Source organism: Schistocerca piceifrons, chromosome 1 (genome assembly GCF_021461385.2).
Source record: "Schistocerca piceifrons isolate TAMUIC-IGC-003096 chromosome 1, iqSchPice1.1, whole genome shotgun sequence".
Lineage (NCBI taxonomy): Eukaryota > Metazoa > Arthropoda > Insecta > Orthoptera > Acrididae > Schistocerca > Schistocerca piceifrons.
The window spans coordinates 490031945-490051222 of NC_060138.1; the positions used below are offsets into that span (position 1 = coordinate 490031945).

Consider the following 19278-nt stretch of genomic DNA (forward strand, 5'->3'; position numbering starts at 1 on the left):
ACTGTTCTATGGTCTCATAATATTTCTGTTTATCGCTACTGTGCACTTTCTGGATTGGTAAGGAATCTTTCGCTACTTCATCCTCTCTCATAGTCTCATAAGCTCATTCATTAGCAACATAACGAATTTACTGACTATTGGGCTGAAGTAAGGAAAATCAGCTTGACACACCATATTTGAAACTAATTCGCTACTGTCTCATGCAAATCACACAACTTAAATATACAAAATAAATCAAATTGTCAGTATAAAACACATCTCAAAAACAAAATGTTTGGTTATCTACTTGTTCTGCTTTCTCACATCAATCACTAGTCATCCCAGATTCACAAGTCACTGACCCACGTTATAAATTTCCCTACGACAAACTCTGGAGGATTTATGCACATCTCCCTGTGCGATTCAACCCACATAGTGTTGCCGGGTAGATGGCTGACTCATCTTAATTCTCTCTCAGAGTATCAGAATATCAAGCTAGCGTCACATGAATGAATCTCATAATGGAAATTTTTGGTATGTTAATTATCTCACACACGGATCCTCAGCTGAAAGCTTGGACAAGCACTTTTAGTTTTTTATTGTCTCATAGTCAGGTTGAGTCGCACACTGTACTCACCACGTGGAAGTGCTTGTCTCTAATTCAAGTTCTGCACACACAGTTCTTAAATATTTTCAACTTAGATTTACACACACAAGTATTTCATCTTAATATTACCATACACAAGTATTTCGTCTTATTATTACAACACGTGGTTTCGCTTCCGCAGTAGTGGGGGAGGACCTTGCCACTTTATTGGTCAGCCACATTCTCCTGGCCCTCTAGTGCTCTGTTATACTTCCTCTCTGTGATTTGGCCAAAGGTGACCAGATGACTGTCTCAAACATGATTATAGAATCTACCTTCACTATCTGTGGTCAGCAGATGACCAGCCATTCATCCAATTCACAAACGTCACCAATCTGGATATAGGGATCTATTTGAAGAAAGTGCACATCTGAATAATTAAATATATAAATTGTCCTTCTTTCCTACATTGGTAACTGGCTTCAGTGTATTAAATAAAATGGTGGTATTATATAAAAAAATACTGTTCTGACAAGAACAACAGAGAATGTTGTTGTACATATTTTCTAAGTTGGGGAATACTGTACCCTTTCAATGTGTCAGACAGTGTAATATGTGAAAGTAGCAACTTATGTATCAGTGACACAACAAATGAAATTTACATAGTTTATGTAGGTGTATAGGGTGGGGGCATTGAATTTATCCTACAGGACGTCAAAATTCGTCAAGACAACTGAGCTTATATAAGAACCTATTTAAGGTAGATCAGAAATCTGAAAGCTAGAAATCATAATTATATTACTGACAAAATGTCCTAATTTCAGTTTACCACAAGAATGAAATGCATATTGGCACAAAATTACGCCCTCGTTTCTTAAAAAGAGGTAAAAATTCCAACATTGTTTTGAGAATTAACTGTGCTATTTTTTTATATATATTGTAAAAGTCCTTTGTTCATGTAGTTACCTATGGGTCTAAATGACGTTTTACAAGTGGCGTTACTAATAAAGGCAATAGGAAAGGAAATTAGAGTAACATTAGCCTAACTGATCACTGCACAAAGATTATAAACGTCACCGAAAATTTAATTTCTAATGTCAAAGGTGAATTGCGGTCACTTTGGGAGAACGTTACTTTCGACCACCGGTTTAAAGTTCTGTATAGACAGTGCTGTCAGCAATTAACGTGTTAAAACAGGGACTATAAAACTGGGAATAGTTAGTATTAGAAACTGGTACAATTAAAATAGAAAACCATATTCGTCATAGGGATGCTTCTTTCTACGCATATATTTTGTAAAACTAGAAGTAGTATGCACTGATGGCACTCTTTAAGTTGCAGCAAACAATCAACAGACAATGTGCAGCTTTGGGTATCGTGCTAATGGCTGGGAAGAAGTGAATGGAGAGAGGAGTTTCGTCAGTCAAATTCTCCCTCCGAGAAGTGACGAGGATTCCCTGTACGGGAACCAGCATCTGGAGGCCGACTCTGCCAGCTTCTACTTATTAATATCTGCATTGGGGATGTTCCTTTGCAAGTAGGAATGCCTGCCATTGTACTGTGGTTCCAACATACAGACGTTTGGTATTTTAATTCGAAAAGTCAGATATACATTTCATTCTTAGGACAGGATTAATAATTGTGTCATGCAGATATGGAGGCATTGAACGAATCTGATCCAAGCGATCTGGCTGAATTTGCTGCCCCTAGGCGTGCCACCCGCATCCACTGCACGTTCTGCACGCCCGCTCCCAGCGGCCCTGCCTCGGAGCCAGCTCCGGGTTGTTGTGGAAATTTAGCTTAATATACTGCAACATAGCTAAAGTAAAACTCAAGTTCGAATGGTTATACAAATGGGCGCTGTTCTGATGTAAATCAAAAACTTTTTACCCAATGGTCCTAGCTCCAATAGGAGTTGAGCACCAAGCCGCCCCACCCCCTGCCTCCCCCCTAATTGCTATGATTTTGCATGTGGCCTTTTTATACATATTTGTCACAGCACTTTGACGCTGTAGCTACTGGACTGCGATTGGCTGGATATAGTGTGAGGAGAGGGGACATGACTATGTAATGCCTTCAGGAGCAAAAGTCGATGGTCATTGCTGTACTTTTGGATGTAGGAAACTCAACATTGAAAGCTCATTTTTCTGTCCAGAATCCACATTGTCTTCTCATTACTCTTTACTATAATTGTACTACACTGTCCAGTGACATTAATATATGATCACCTGTCAAAAGCCTTAATAGCTAACTTTTTTTAGCAAAGACCACTGCAAGATTTGCAGGAAGAGAGTTAATAATATTCTGGAAGGTACCGACAGGGGCATGGAGACATGCTGACTTCAGTGCCATGCCCAACTGCGCTAGGTTTCTTTGTTGAGGATCCATGGCATGTAAGTCCAGTAAAGGTTGTCCTACAGATACTCGATTGGGATTAAATCTGGGGTGTTTGGTGGTCAGGGAAACACGGTAAACTCATCCTGGTGCTCTTCGAAACATCCACGTACAACGTGAGTTGTGTGACATGCTGCATTGTCCTGCAAGTAGATGCCATGGTGATGAGGAGGAAAGCTGCATGTAGGGATAAACATGGCCCCAAGAATACATGCATACATGTGTTGATTCATTGTGCCTTCCAGAATGACGAGATGACCCAGGGCATGACACAAAAACATTCCCCAGACAAGAACACTTTCTTCTCTGGCCTAGACCCTTCCAATGATTGTTGCAGTGTTTACTATCAGACGTTTCATGCCACACACGCCAATGGCTATCTGTCTGAAGAAGTGTAAGATGTGAGTCACCTGAAAAGGCCACATGTCGCCACTCAGTGGATGTCCGGTTGTGGTTTTGGCGTGCAGATTCCAGCCTTCGTCACCAATGAAGCTGCCAAGCGCTTGCTGTGGAGGCCAATACACAGCAACATTTGCTGAAAGGTTGTTGAGTAGACACTGTTGGTAGCCCCTTGGTTCATACGGGCTGTTAGTTGCTCAACAGTTGCACATCTATTCATTCATGCACATCTCGCAGCCATCATTCACCCCTGTAATCTATGATCCATAGTGCACCACAGTTGTCTCTGCACTAGTTTTTCATAGCGCCATGTTGCCATACAGTGTGTACCTTAACAATGGCGGCATGCGAACACCAAAATTCTTCCACCCTTGGCCCAAAAGCCAATCATCATGCTCATTTGGACTGCAGATAAATCAATCCGTTTCTGCTTTAAGGGATCAATGACACTATTTCTGCTTCTACTCAAATCACTTTCCATAAACTCTAATACAAATATTGTCATATGCTGTCTGTGAGTGGTTCTTGCACATCGATGATGAACATATGTGGAGGTCGCATTCATGTGGCTGAACCATGTGTATTGAAGGGCGAATCACACTAGATGAAACTGAATGAGACTAAGAGAAAAGTCAAAACGTTCCACAATACATTTCAAATGGCAGCATTCACGAAGGCTGTCAGCAGAACAGAATGCGACAGGACTAAATGGGATTTCATAGTGAAGGTTTCTTGGTAAGAAATTTTTGATGTTCTAGGTTTTTGGGAGCACGATGTCGTCGTCAGCTGACATGAAAAATTAATCTGTTTCCACCACATTCACTTATGATATATTATGTAGATTTTGTGCTTTGCAATCTTATTTGCGTTTATTTTCCTGCAGCCTTGCACACATATGTGCTAGACAATATGTCGAACACACCTCTTCCTCCCCTTCTCTGTGTCCATCTCTTTCTGCCTCTCTGTTCACCTTATCCTCCCACCCCTATCGTCTATCTTCACCTCCCCACTCTCACTGTCTCCCTTATTCCTTTCTTTGTCCATTTCCTTCAGCGCGTCTCTCTAACCATATCTCCCCCCTTCCTCTGACCATATTCTTCTCCCCCCTCTATACCTGCCTCCCCCTCTTCCTTCTCCACCTGCCCACACCCCTCTACACCTTCCACCTGCCTCAGGCACATCACACTCCTTCCCTCTATCTGTCATTTCCCCCTACACCTCGCTCTCTCAGTTCCCTCCTCTATCCATCTCAACCTGTCTCTGATCATTCTCACTGGCGCGTGTAAAACCCTGCAATACAAGCCAGCTGATGTTACTCACATAACATATCTGTTATACAGGACAGGCAACACGTCAGTGGCTTGAAAATCGTTTATTTGACCCTGACATATAGATTGTCATGAAAAGCAGGTCGATAAAGCAGGCCAATACTACTCCAAGGCAACACACCTGTCATGCAGGGCAGTGAACATGTTAGAGTCTGGAAAACCGTTTCTTACCCCTGACATGTGGGCTGCCCTGCAAAGCAAGTTGATTTGGCAGACCAATACTGCTCCCATATATCATGCCTCTTGTGTATGTCAGCCTATATGCCAGTACTGGGGAAAACACGCTTTTGCCCATATCTCCACTCCTACTGGAGCTAGGAGGTTATAAACCACACAATGCTGATATATCATATACAGCTGTTTTACACGCACCCACTCACACACACCCACACCCACATGTGTGTGTGTGTGTGTGTGTGTGTGTGTGTGTGTGTGTGTGTGTGTGTGTGTGTGTGTGTGTGTGTGTGTAAAACAGACGGTAGGTTGCTCTTGTGACATAAGGAAATGATGACTTGGATAATTTCCCAATCAATGTTTTTCTACAATACATAGCAGGTAAATGATAGTGAAGAGTGATTAGGTCATACAATACCTGCACATGTAAATGCCCTCCTCTTTGCATGAATAATATAATAAATTGATAAAGCAATTTTCGTTGAATACTCTACCTTTAAAAGAGAAAAATTCGTTTCCGTTGAAGAAGAAAAGTGCAGTTGTTTTGGTGTCTGTTGGTACTTTGAAAGAAATAACACAATGAGTAAAGTAAACAGGCTCTGTGTATTGCCTTAAAAATATTGTGTGAAATGTTTGTATGTGTATATATATATATATGTATATATACAACTGCAAATAAATATCGATATTTATAAAAGTTTGGACTAATCTTTTTCTGTTGTTCCACTTCCCAACAGTTTGCTTTGACCATTAATAAACTTTGTCATTGCTACTTCCTTCATTCTGATACTGTGAGGTTCATTCAAATGAAACCTGGTCAGTGTGTCTACTTTTGCTTCACACATAAGGTGGCGACACGTCACTGCGGATATGATGGCGCCTTCTATTGGTAGAGAGACTGACGCATGTGGACCATTTGATGTTGCATAGCGCCATTGTGGTTTTACGCCGAAGAGAAGGTGGTCACACAAATTATCGCCCACTACCGAACATGCATGCGAGTAAGCAAGAACAATGAGGAGTGATTCGATTTTTGGCGGCGGAGGGATTTGGAGGCCATGAAATGTATCGAAGGATGACAGTTGTTTACAATGAGTACAGTCTGAGTCGTTCAAGTGTTGAGGATTGGCACAAACGATTCCTTGAGGGGTGCGAGTCACTGGAAGACGATGCTCGTCCTGGACGGGCTCATCGTGTCATCACACAGGAAATGGTTGCAGAAGTGAATGCCTTAGTATTGGACAAGCTCAGAATCACCGTGGATGACAGCTATCAGTTACTGGGTATTAGCGTAGGCACTGCCTACACCATAATGCCTCAACACTTGATCTTTGGAAAAATCTGTGCACAGTGGGTTCCCCACCAACTGAACGCCGAATACTCGAATGGCGCTGTCTTTGAGTCATCTGCAACTTTATCATGAGGAGGAATATGGCTTTCTGTCGTGTACTGTCACAGGTGACGAAACATGGAGTCACCATTTTGAACCGGAAAGCAAGCGTCTGGTAAGGTCGTGATGTCCTTCTTTTTGACCACAAGAGCCCACGGCTTGTCGAGTTCCTGGAATGGCGAACCACCATCAATGCCCAGTGTTATCAAGCCACTTTACAGGCCTTCAGCTGTTGTGTATTCTGAAATTGCTGCTGGCCTTCAACCATTAATTGTTTGTAACATTGCTTGTGGCTTTCAGCCGACAAATAGTTTCAGTTCTGTCTTCAGCTATCACTAAAACTTGTTACAGTGATTAAGATCGTTAAAAGATTTTTGGTATTTTAACATTTATATGTCCACCTCACTGGTAATTCAGGCCTTCAGCCATTGTGTATTTTTGAAATTTCTTCTGGTCTTCAGCCGACGAATAATTTTGAACCTTCGTAATCACGCCTTCAGCCATTGATTGTGGGTAACATTGCTAGTGGCCTTCAGCCGACATTAACTTGTAATTCTTCTAATAAGGCTTTCAGCCATCAGTGTAGTAAAATTAAAAAAAAATGATTGTTGATAGTTTTTTTAATAAAGAGTATGTGTTTTCTGTGCAACCAACAGTAACTCACTAGGCCCTGTCCACACCTTTCCTGCTTTCCCTAAGTCCCACGTTTCAGTTAGATGATACAAAATTATATTTAAGAAACTTGTCAAGACAGCAAAGTAAATGACAAATAATACATTATTTTTAAGACATGAGAATAAATCAAAGGTACTGTGATCAGCAGTGAAATCTGAATTATGTATGAAACCCTCTACTCATGAAATTTTTAAAATTAAGCTTGAAAATGAGATCACTGTAAATCCAGTTTGAATTTTAGAATACTTCAATGAGTCTTCATTAATGTGGTAAAATTAGATGTCATTCATACAGACTATGGGCACAAAATGTTCAAAATGTTTCCCTGTAGGTTAGGTCAACAGTCCAAATGTCTCACAAAATTTCAAGCAGTTTCAGCAACAGATGTAGAAAATAATTCATTGACTCTGAAGAAACAGGAGCTGGAAATTTTTTTCCCATCACTTTTCTTCCGGTCCTGTCGAAAGTATTTGAAAAGCAGCTGCAATTCAGATTTGAAATTTTATTGAAAAATACGATAATGTTTTGAGAAACCAAATTAGCTTCCTGTGGGAAAAAGCGCTATAGGTGCAATTAACAAGTTCTTAGACAATAAGAATAAAGGTGCAGGAAGATTTGTGACCTTACAGAAATTTTTGATTCAGTAAATGATGTCTGTCTATAAAATTGACATGTGTGTTCTTATGGAAACTCTGCAAAAAACACTAAAAGCGTATTTCATCGTTGTCAGTGTATATCATAGGAATGACCTTATGGGAAACTCATATGTGAGCGTGCAATACAGTACTTGAACAAAACTCTCGAAGCAACTTTTTTTATGCAGACAGTACAGTTAGAGTCGAGTACACAAGGAAGGGGTAAGAAGCTGTGGCAGCTGAAGTGCTAAGGTCATTGAAATAAAGTGACGTGGCAACTGAGGTCAGGTCACACCAGGTTTGTGATATGTAAGAGAATTCTCGTACACATACGAGAATTTCGTCATTTGTATGATGTACGAGGCAAAAGTGAATATCGTACACGAACATGCGAGAATTTTGCCTACAACTTTTTTTTTTTTTTTTTTTTGCGTTTAATCCGATCGATAACTGGTGTCGTTACAGACGACTTACTCTACCCTATCCTATCCTAACTTAGTCTACAGACATCACAGAAACATACATGCCCACGTGGGAACTCGAACCTTAGTAGTTGCGGGCTCGTGGCTCGTGACACCACACCAAGTCGTGTGGCTATGGAGGTGGGTTCAAATTTTTTACCAAATATACATTATACACATTTGTTTGTAAAATAATCAATTCACCTGATATATTTTAAAAATGATTAGAAACTGTTAAGAATCCATGCAGTCTCTGTCAATCAACAAATTTCAGGCATGAGAGAGAGCGCCAAACTACCGACATGGCAAAACGATTAAAGTCGAGAATGAGGCTTAGTTCAAAGCCTGGCCCTGGAAAATGAATTAAATAAGCAACAATAACGAATCACTTTGCTTTGCATGACATATTTCACTCAGTTCGAATTGTTAAGTTTCAGAAATAGAGCAGCCAACGAATCTCAAAGCACTAAATGGAACTTTAATCGAATATTAACAGTAAACCTAATTACCCTACAATACTGTGGAATTGTTAAGTACAAACTAAAGACATTTCATCAGATAGTATTGTTTCATCTTCAACAAACGATACTCTTAACAATGCGTATTTCGCGTATAGTCATTACGAGTACGTTTAGCTGAATTCATTTACTGTGTAGTTTCTTTTTGTAAGTGTTTCGGGTTACTGTGTGTTACTGTGAGTGGAGAAATGGGAAGTGACAGTGAATATGAAAACACAAGCACGAAACTTTCGTACACGCCGGAGAAAAAACGTCTAAAAAGAGGTGAAATCTCGAAGACAGAACGGCCTGTCCATCGACAACAAAAATTTCGTTATGAGTGGCTACATATGCCAGGTTTACGTAATTGGCTGGTGCGCAATGGTGATCCGCTCAGGGCGTGATGCAGATATTGCAATACCAGCATGGTTTCCGAAATCGAGAATATCAAAAACCATTCCAGAAATAAGAAGCACCTAAACATGGTGCAGTCTGCTACCGTGCGACAGCCTTCAGTTGCTCAATTTATCACAAACGCACAACCAGTTAAGAGGAAGGTTGCTAAAGCTGAAATCAAATTATCAGCATTCTTAGCAGAACATAATGTGGCATTTTTAGCTGCTGACCATTTATCCAGTTTGTTAAAAGATATTTTTCCAGACTCGGATATTGCAAGGGCAATGACTCTTAAACAGCACAAAGCACGTTCCATTCTTTCTAATGTTATTGGGACGTCACACAAAGAAGTGTTGGCGAAAAAACTACAACATGCCAAATTTAGCATAATGATGGACGAGTCCACTGATATCGGAACTGTGAAAAATTTCTGCTTGGCGATCCGCTTTTATGACAAAGATTCAGGTGAGAAATAATAAGAGCTAGTTTTCAAATGATAACCAAATTAGTTCTAAAATAAATTTTCCTGTTAAGTTACCACTTTGTATCACTTCTCCTTGTACAGGTTGCATTGAAAGTAAGTTTTGGGAGCTATATAAAGTTTATGAAGATGGAGACTGAAATGTTGAGAAAGCTTCTACTGCAGAATATCTCTACGATGGTGTAGTAAAAACGTTTCAACAGCATAACATTCCATTTGCCAATATTATTGGCTTTGGAGCAGATGGTTGCAATACTATGATGGGAGTTCGTAATTCTGTAGCAAGCAGATTCCGAGATAGCTGCTCGGGAATTTTTGTAATGAAGTGTGTTTGTCATTCAGTGCATATATGCGCAAGCGAGGTGTGCAAGAAACCTCCAAGAGCTTGTGAGGACCTCGCGAGGAATATTTATGGTTTTTTCTAACTCAGTGCGAAGAGGCAGGCAGAGTTAAAGGAATTTCAGGTATTGTAGCATTTTATATCTCATAGACTTTATTTTACGTCCGATCCACACAAATTACTACATCCTTCACAGACACGTTGGCTGTCAAGGATCGCGGTTGTTCGGACAGTGCTGGAAAACTGGGATGCTCTAATGCTGTTTTTTAACAAAAAATGGCTTTCTGAGCGAGTTCTAAGTGCTGAACAAGTTTTTAACTGTTTACATGACTCCTTTGCAAAAATGTATTGTATGTTCTTAGAGTGGATTCTACCAAAATTTACTACTTTCAACAAGTATTTGCAGTGTAGAGCAGTAGTAAATGTTGACCTTCATGACAAGATTAGAGCTCTCTATACAAAAATTCTTCTGTATTTCATGAAACGCACTTATGTCATGGGATAAAATCTCAGTGATGTGACCCAAAAAATGCAGCTCATCATCTGGAAGATTCACAACTGTATTTGGGTGTGAAAATTCTGAAGAACGTTGGCACACCAGAGATAAAGAATCACCCACATCTTATCAAGGATTTTTATCATCGATGCAGGAACTTTCTTGTGGTAAGTACACCTCGTTTGCCTGAAATCATATATAATTTGTGTTTTATTGTTTTCTGTACATTTGTGTGTGTATGTGTGGCATACCTATTATTCTCAAATATTACAGACAGCTTTGTGCCAGATCAAATTACGGTATGATATGGAAGATAAAGTGCTGTCCAAACTAGTGGCACTAAAACTTACAAATGCTCTGTCACAAAGTTTCCAGGATACAACACCTTCACTCATGCCTTTAATGGAACTGTTGCCACGTATAATTCCTCCCTCAGATCTCGATTTAGCACAAACTACAGATGACCAGTGGAGGCGTCTCCCTCTGGTTTTGGCTTGTCTCCCAGACTCACTACAAAAGGAACAATCATCGGATAAAGTGTGGAATATATTAAATAACGAATCTGAAGAATTTAAGGAATTGAGCGTTTTCGCTCTCTCAATTTTGAGTTTACCTCATTCAAATGCAGACTGCGAAAGAGTTTTTTCTGAGGTATGTAAAGCAATGAAGCTAATAACTAGTTAATAATATGATTTCATACTTGTCAGGTTATTGAAGTTTCGTGTTCAACTTCAGGTAAACCTCATGAAAACCAAAATTAGGAACAGACTCCAAACCAGTACACTGAATGGAGCACTTCTTGCCTCTGATGCATTAAAGGCCGACCAGGAAACAACGGAACATGTGTAACTTTTGAGCCAGCACACGAAATGTACGAGATAATGACGACGTCGGACACTGTTTATAAAACGAAACAGGAAGAAGATGATGTAGACATCGAATCTGTTTCATAATTACAACTTCTTGTTCATAGTTTTATTCACTTGTAAATAAGGTTTTGTAAAGCTGTAGATATAAAAAAATTTCAATACGTACGAGAATTTTTACTAAAATACGAGAATTTCATGAGGTTGGTACGAGAATCGCGCTGTCTGGATATCACAACTCTGGGTCACACGCAGTTGAGGTCAGGTCAACTAGTGCAAACGTCAGATCTCCTATAGCAAAGGCCAGGTCGCCTGCAGATGAGGCTGGGATACCTACAGCAGATGGCCACACGCTGGCAGCAGAGGACACCTTATCTGCAGCGGCGGGGAAGACCTCTACAGAGGCGGAGGAAATCTCAACGAGGGCGGTGCTCACCCAACTGGCAGCAGGAGACACTCCGTTGGCGGTGGGGGGATCCTTCATTGGAAGCAGAGAAAAAACAGTTTGATATCAGATAGCAGCAGTAGTGGCATACCCTTTTCTGGCAACTGTTGACTCAGCCACACCAGTTACTACTGTGGAGAGCGATACACTGCACCAAAAAAGACCTGCAAGGTGCAGGAAACCTGTGGTGCTCAAGCATTTTTGGTACCCTACCTCTAAATAATTCTTTTATTTCTTATTAAATTCTGCTAGATGGAAGGACTTTCTTAAAATTCGTTGACTGCCTGCAGGACTGTAACTCACGTCGCAATGTTTTTTTCTGTTTTTTCTCTGCTCACCATGGCCGGTCTGTTTAAGTTTAGTATTGAGCTCGCTGAGATTGTATTAACAAAGTCAAAGATAATAATTTGTACTCGGACTCGGATGTCATTCGAGAAGTAAAGGAAAGCATCCCGATTGTGTTTCTGCTCAATTGGCGGTATGTTTATATTTTGTGTTCTGCGGTACGTAGGATATAGGTGTTTTTTTTTTCCCTATACGAAAAGCTTTCTGTCCTCTTCAGATGGTGGAAGAAAATGGTAACGTTGTTGGAAAACCATCCACAGAAGTGCCAAGGAAAAGTAAATGTTTCGTTTGCGATGTGATTATTTCTGATGGCGGTGTATGGTTAATGGAATTACTGTCTGTCAACGCTAATCTCCTGGAAAACATTGGCAGTCTCATGGGCGACGGTGCTTTTGTTATTGTATCATGGAATGACATTGTGTGCAACGCATGCTCTTTGTTGCTGAAGTATTTTACAAAGTTAGAAAGAGATCTTATGATTTTGAAAAAAGTTTTGCGCTATTACCTTAAGGTTAAGTACCGCTTAGAAGACGATGGATTCGACACGAATACTACGATTAGCCGGCAAGATATTGACTATATTGCTGAATGCTCATCCCAGGTAAATAGATTTTGATTCTTTCAACCTTACCCATTTGCAACCTGTAATGTACTGACATAAGTTTAAGAAGAAGTACCACATTTTTCTTTTGAATGGATGTTTTTACCACTATCCTTGAACTGAGGGATGCCTTTTAACTCTAAGAATTCCTTTATTTTACAGAATGTTTGATCTATAAGGAATGCATTCAGTTTTCTTTTCAATATGTGTTCATTTTTTATTTGCTTGTTTATTTTGATGAAAACCAAATTGAACACTTTTATAGTGACTCACTAACTCCTTTGTGTACTGTCATGAGGGTTGCAGTGTATAGGTGGAAAATTTTCATCTGTCTTGTGCCATGATTCTGAATGCCACAATTCGTTTGAAAGAATTCCATGTTATTGGCTACATCTATGTGATTACTCTGCTATTCACAATTAAGTGCCTGGCAGAGGGTTCAATGAACCACCTTCAAGCTGTCTCTCTACCGTTCCACTCTCTAAGGGTGTGCGGGAAAAATGAGCACTTAAATTTTTTTGTGCAAGCCCCGATTTCTCTTATTTTATCGTGATGATCATTTCTCCCTGTGTAGGTGGGTGCCAACGGAATGTTTTTGAAATCAGAGGAGAAATCTGGTGATTGAAATTTCATGAGAAGATTGCATCACAGCGAAAAATGCCTTTGTTTTCATGATTGCCACTGCAATTCACGTATCATGTCTGTGGCACTATCTCCCCTATTTCACAATAGTACATTATTAATATTTCGACCTTTTTTGATGTCAACCATCAGTCCCACCTGGTTTGGATCCCACACCGCACAGCATTACTTCAGAATATGGTGGACAAGCGTAGTGTAAGCAGTCTCTTTAGTAGATCTGTTGCACCTTCTAAGTGTACTGCCAATGAATCTCAGTCTTTGATTTGCTCTACCCACAACATTATCTGTGTTATCGTTCCAATTTAGGTTATTTGTAATTGTAATCCCTAAGTATTTAGTTGAATATACAGCCTTTAGATTTGTGCGACTTATTGCATAGTTGAAATTTAACAGATTTCCTTTAGTACTCCTGTAAATAACTTCACATTTTTCTTTATTCAGGGTCAGTTGCCACTTTTCACACCACAGAGATATTTAAATCATTTTGCAATTTGTTTTGGTCCTCTAATGACTTTACAAGATTGTAAATGACAGCATCATCGGCAAATAATCGAAGAGGACTAATCCGATTGTCTCCTATGTCATTAATATAGATCAGGAACAATAGATGGCCTATAACACTTCCTTGGGGAACGCCGATGTTACTTTGGTTTTGATCGATGACTTTCCGTCTATTACTACGAACTGTGACCTTTCTGACAGCAAATCGTGAATCCAGTCGCACAACTAAGGCGATATTCCATAGGCACGCAGCTTGGTTAGAAGACGGTTGTGGGGAATGGTGTCAAGAGCCTTCTGGAAATGTAAAAATATGGAATCAATTTGACATCCCCTGTCGATAGCACTCTTTACCTCATGAGTATAAAGAGCTAGTTGTGTTTCACAAGAACGATGTTTCCTGAATCCGTGCTGACTATGTGCCAATAAATCATTTTCTTCGAGATAATTCATAATGTTCGAACACAGTGTATGTTCCAAAACACTGTTGCAAATCGACATTGGTGATATGGACCTGTAATTCAGCGGATTACTCCTATTTCCCTTTTTGGGTATTGGTGTGACTTGAGCAATTTTCCAGTCTTTAGGTATGGAACTTTCTGTGAGTGAGTGGTTGTATATAATTGCTAAATATGGAGCTATAACATCAGCATACTGTGAAAGGCATCGTCTGTGAGTATATGTATACAGACTTGTAATAATAAATATGCTGAGACACTTAGAGATATTGCAGGATGTTCTGTTAGATACTCCCTATATTAATCTTAATTCTTATTTTTGAAGTTTGAAAACTTTTTCTACTCCTGCAACATTTTCCCCAAAGATTATAGCACAGGGGATTACATAACTAAAAGTTTCAAAATAAGGCATTCAGCATTGTTTCTCTGTTAGTAGACTAAGAAATGACTCAGTGCAAAGCAAGCTGAATTAAGTTTCCTGTGCTGCTGATCAGTTTGCTCATACCAGCTTTACTGATTGACTATCCAGATGCCTAAGAATTTTGTGTTTGTGATTTCATTAATTTTTTATTTTTAATATCCATTTCAGGGAAAGGAAGTCTTTTATTTGTTACCTGAAACGGTATTGTTCTAATTTTTGAAAGATTTGCTGTGAGCAATTTCTATGCATATCTGGTTAGTGATTGGGCTGCATCCTGCAATCCAAAGTTGGGCCCTTTGATCATTGTATCACCAGCAAACATTACTACTTTTGCAGTGTTTAATTGTAATCGTTAGGTCATTAATGCAAATCAAGAACATTAGAGGCATCAGGATCAAACTCTGGTGGTCTAAGTTTGCTGTTAAACCTGCCTGCATTAAGAGAGGTCTTTGTATCCTGTTGTGTAACAAAGGTTCATTAATGCTAACAATTCAATTAGGTTATTGTTGTTTAGTTTAGTTTTGTATTTATGTTGGCATTTGGTGTTCACAAAGTTGAGCTAAGTTTACATTACATGATGGGACAATAAAAAATATCGAGGGAGTACAGTGCACGTAATTGCTGATTGCAAATCCTAACACCACATCAAGATAATTGCCAACAAATAAAATTATTTATTAGTGTTAAGGGTATTACAAATAAAAAATGTACATATCCGTAGAAATTACAAATAAAAAAATCCACGTCTGTACTTTACAAGCTGCCTTATATGTAATTTTGAATGCAGAATGAGTCTTCAAACAACAGAATTGCTAGTTGCATTGATAAGTACAGTTTTCTTTTTGAAAGTGGACTTGCTGATAGTTAACAAGTGAGAAGCCTGTGTAGGGCATATTTTGTGTTTGTAAGGCACTGTAAGTCTTGTTTCAAGTAGGAACTGTTGAAACCTGAGTCATTGTCATGCTGCCTTGTACAGTTCCCACCTCAGTTATGATCCTTTTTATCTGACTCTGCTGAAATCCCAAGAAATTTGATTTTTAGTGACAAACTCTACACCTACATCTATACTCTGCAAACCACTGTGAGGTGCATGGCAGAGAGTATGTTCCATTGTACCAGTTACTAGGGTTCCATCCAGTCCCACTCACAAATTGAGCACGGGAAGAATGATTGTTTCAATGTCTCTGTGGGTGCAGTAACTAAATCTTATCCTTACAGTCGCTATGTGAGCAATATGTGGGAGATTGTAGTATATTCCTAGAGTCATCATCTGAAACCAGCTCTTGAAATTCTGTTAATAGGTGTTCACTGTTAATAGACTTACGTCTATCTTCAAAGAGTCTTCCAGTTCAGTTCCTTTGCAGTATCTCTGTGACTCTCAAAATTTTGCGTTTTTGAACATTTGAAGCAACTTGCTAGTCTTCGCTCCACTGTGAAACCTTATCAAGATCGAACTGAATATTTATGCGGCTACTTTTGGATAGTACTTCATTAGTAGACCCAGAAGAAGGCCACTGCAATCATGGCCGAAATGTTGGTTTTTTTTTTTTCCAGCAGCGGTAGTTTCATACATTATGACGCATTACAATACCCAGAAAACTTTCCTGTCGACTAACTCTGGACACAGAAGCCTATGCGATTATACTTCATTATAGATATCTGCAAAAAGCCTGATTTTACTATTGATATTGCCTGCCAGGTCATTAATGTACAACCTGAACAAAAAGGGTCCAGCACACTTCCCTGGGGCATGCCTAAAGTTATTTCTACATCTGATGATGACTCTCCATGCAAGGTAACATGCTGTGTCCTCCCTACCAGAAAGTCCTCAGCCCAGTCACAAATTTCACTTGATACCCCATATGATAGTACTTTTGACATTAAGCATAGGAGTGGTACTGAGTCAAATGCTTTCCGGGGAAAGGGGGGGGGGGGTATGTAATATGCATCTACCTGGTTGGCTTGATCCAAAGCTTTCAGTATGTCATGTGAGAAAAGTGCAAGATGGGTTTCACCTGATTGATGTTTTTGAATTCCATGCTGGTTGGCATTGAGTAGGTCATTCTGTTCAGGATGCCGTATTTTGTTAGCACTTAGAATATGTTCTAAGATTCTACAATAAATCAATGTCAAGGATATTGGACGGTAACTTTATGGACCACTTCTACTACCCTTCTTGTAGAAGGGTGTGAACTGTGCCATTTGCCAAGAACTGGGCATGGTTTTTTGTTCAAGGGATCTACGGTACATTGTGGTTAGAAGAGGGGTTAACTCAGCTGCAGATTCAGTATAGAATCTGACAGGGATTCCATTGGGGCCTGTAGCTTTGTTTGGTTTTAACAATTTCAGCTGTTTCTCAACACCACTAACACTAATAGTTATTTATTTAATTAATCTTGTCAATATTAAATTGGGGTAATTCACAGGTGTTTTCGTTTCTAAAGGAACATTGGAAAACAGAGTTAAGCATTTCAGCTTTTGAATTGCTACCCTAAATTTCAATTCCTGTCTAATTCGCTGAGGGCTAGACACTATCTATGGTGCCACTAAAAGCCTTTACATTTGACGGGAATTTCTTTGGGTTTAGTGAATAATCACACAATAATATTCTGCTACGGTAGTCATTGGAAGCATCATGCATTGTTCTCTTGACAGTCTAAAGCGTTTCATTCAGCATCTTTCTATCTACAGCCCTACGCTTTGATTTACACTTATTATGCAGTAATCTCTGTTTCTTTAGAAGTTTCTTTACAATGACTGCATATTGTGGAGTGACCCTCCCAATGTGAACTGTTCTACTGGGGCTGGCCACTGTGGCCGAGCGGTTCTAGGCACTTCAGTCCAGAACCGTGCACCTGCCACGGTCACAGGTTCGAATCCTGCCTCGGGCATGGATGTGTGTGACGTCCTTAGGTTAGTTAGGTTAGAGTAGTTCTAAGTCTAGGGGACTGATGACCTCAGATGTTAAGTCCCTTAGTGCTTAGAGCAATTTTTGTTCTAATGGGTACATATCTATCCAGTGCATGATCAGCTATTCTTTTAAACTTGAGCTATAGTTTGTCTACAATAATTTTTCCCACAATCATGTCATGGTCACTGATACCAGTTTTGATGTAGACATCCTCAAAGAGGCCAAGTCTGTCTGTGGCCATTAGGTCTAATATATTTCCATCACGAATGGTGTTCCTTTCTATCTGTTCTACATAGTTTTCAGGAAAGGCATGCAGTAATGTTTCACATGATGTCCTATCATGCCTGCCACTAATAACACTGTAACTGATTGTTGGATGATTGAAGTCTCCATCAATGTTATGGTGTGATTGTGGATCTTGCATACAAGTGAAATGAGGTTTTCTCTAAAGTTTTCGGTTACATCAGGAGATGAGTCTGGTGGGCATTAGAAACATCCAACTATTATTTTTATGCTAACCCCTGATACGGAGTTGTGCCCAAATAATTACACATGCAGCTTCAATTTCTATGTCACTGGATTTGAGTTTCTTCTCTATTGCGACAAATACACCACCTGCAAACCGGTATGGCAGACATATGAAGCAGCAGTTGGAGTTTTCGATGTTTGCAGTTCAAATAAATTATGTTTTATCTTTGAAAAACTGGTTTTATTTATCAAAATTATTTTGTAGATGAATGAGCACTAGATTTTGTCTGATTGTTATGAGATTACATCCATAATCACTTTTCAAAGCCAGGATAAGAAGCATTCATCTGATATAATATTTGGTTGTTAGTTGACAAAGCAATATTGAGTGCTTCAGTTGATCCTTTGGGTGTATCACTTATTTTCGTGAAAACTCTGGCACTCAGTTTTCAATTTGGTTAAATTTGATACTGTAGTGTATGTGCTGACTGTTTCACAAAAAAGCATTTGTTTCACTAATTTCCAAATTTTTTTGAGGTGTGTAACATGCAGACTGTTCACACATGAGTGTTAACAAAACTAATAGGTTAGAAATGTACTCATTTGTGGAAAAGAACACTCACAACTCAGAAAGATTGAAATTAAATGTTTATAACTGCACCCTGTGTATGGTATTACCATTACACATCAGTGTGCATATCAGTTGTTGCCCTGTTATTTATGCTGTTGCCAAAAGGTTTGGTGCTCACTTGTAAACACCTGGTAGGTCTTATGTGTCTCATCAAAGGAATGATATCCATGGCAATTAGATAACCTGGACATGCATGTATTATGTCAACTCCTTAACTAACATAAGGAAAACATAATGAAGCTGATTGGTGGAAAAAAGCGCATTATTTGGAAACTGAAATATCATCACTGTTTTAGTAAGTCCTAGAAATTTAATTCGAGAGGAAAATTGATCTAAAAATATAAAGGTCAGTTGATGAAAGAAAATTACTTAGGGTAAGGTGTCCTAAAGCAGATACACTTAAAATTTTCGAAACAGTTGTACACTCGATCTGTTCATAAGAAAGCCTGACTCATCAAAGATGCTCTGTTTTTTTTTTTTTGGTTGAAAATAAATTTGGACCCAGTTCTAAAACATTTACCACATTTATAAGAATATTGAGTTGGTATCTACTAACTCTGTTATGTACACAGAAAACAATGCTCTGAATGTTGGATTATTCTTTATTGTCATGTTTGTTATATGAAGGTAATTATTAAACAATCAGTATAATCCTTAAATATTATATGTCCTTTTCCAAAATATGATACAGATGATGCCTAAAAGTGATACTCTAAATATTTTATTGTCCATACCAGATGTGTGCTGCTGATGACAATAAT

General features: G+C 39.1%; 1 protein-coding gene across 1 annotated transcript in view; it reads left to right on the forward strand.

Annotated features, from left to right (window-relative positions):
• Positions 1–19278, forward strand: part of LOC124740672 — a 118117-nt gene that overhangs the window by 68357 nt on the left and 30482 nt on the right. The window contains exons 27-44 of the mRNA XM_047248632.1: positions 1137–1236; positions 1528–1596; positions 1921–2098; positions 2218–2346; positions 7220–7391; positions 8060–8162; positions 8692–8918; positions 8982–9379; positions 9480–9491; positions 9549–9720; positions 9886–10085; positions 10271–10398; positions 10505–10882; positions 10967–11076; positions 11243–11564; positions 11613–11713; positions 11978–12020; positions 12105–12488. Coding sequence (XP_047104588.1) covers positions 1137–1236; positions 1528–1596; positions 1921–2098; positions 2218–2346; positions 7220–7391; positions 8060–8162; positions 8692–8918; positions 8982–9379; positions 9480–9491; positions 9549–9720; positions 9886–10085; positions 10271–10398; positions 10505–10882; positions 10967–11076; positions 11243–11564; positions 11613–11713; positions 11978–12020; positions 12105–12488 — 3226 coding nt within the window. The remainder of the gene's footprint in view (positions 1–1136; positions 1237–1527; positions 1597–1920; positions 2099–2217; positions 2347–7219; positions 7392–8059; positions 8163–8691; positions 8919–8981; positions 9380–9479; positions 9492–9548; positions 9721–9885; positions 10086–10270; positions 10399–10504; positions 10883–10966; positions 11077–11242; positions 11565–11612; positions 11714–11977; positions 12021–12104; positions 12489–19278) is intronic.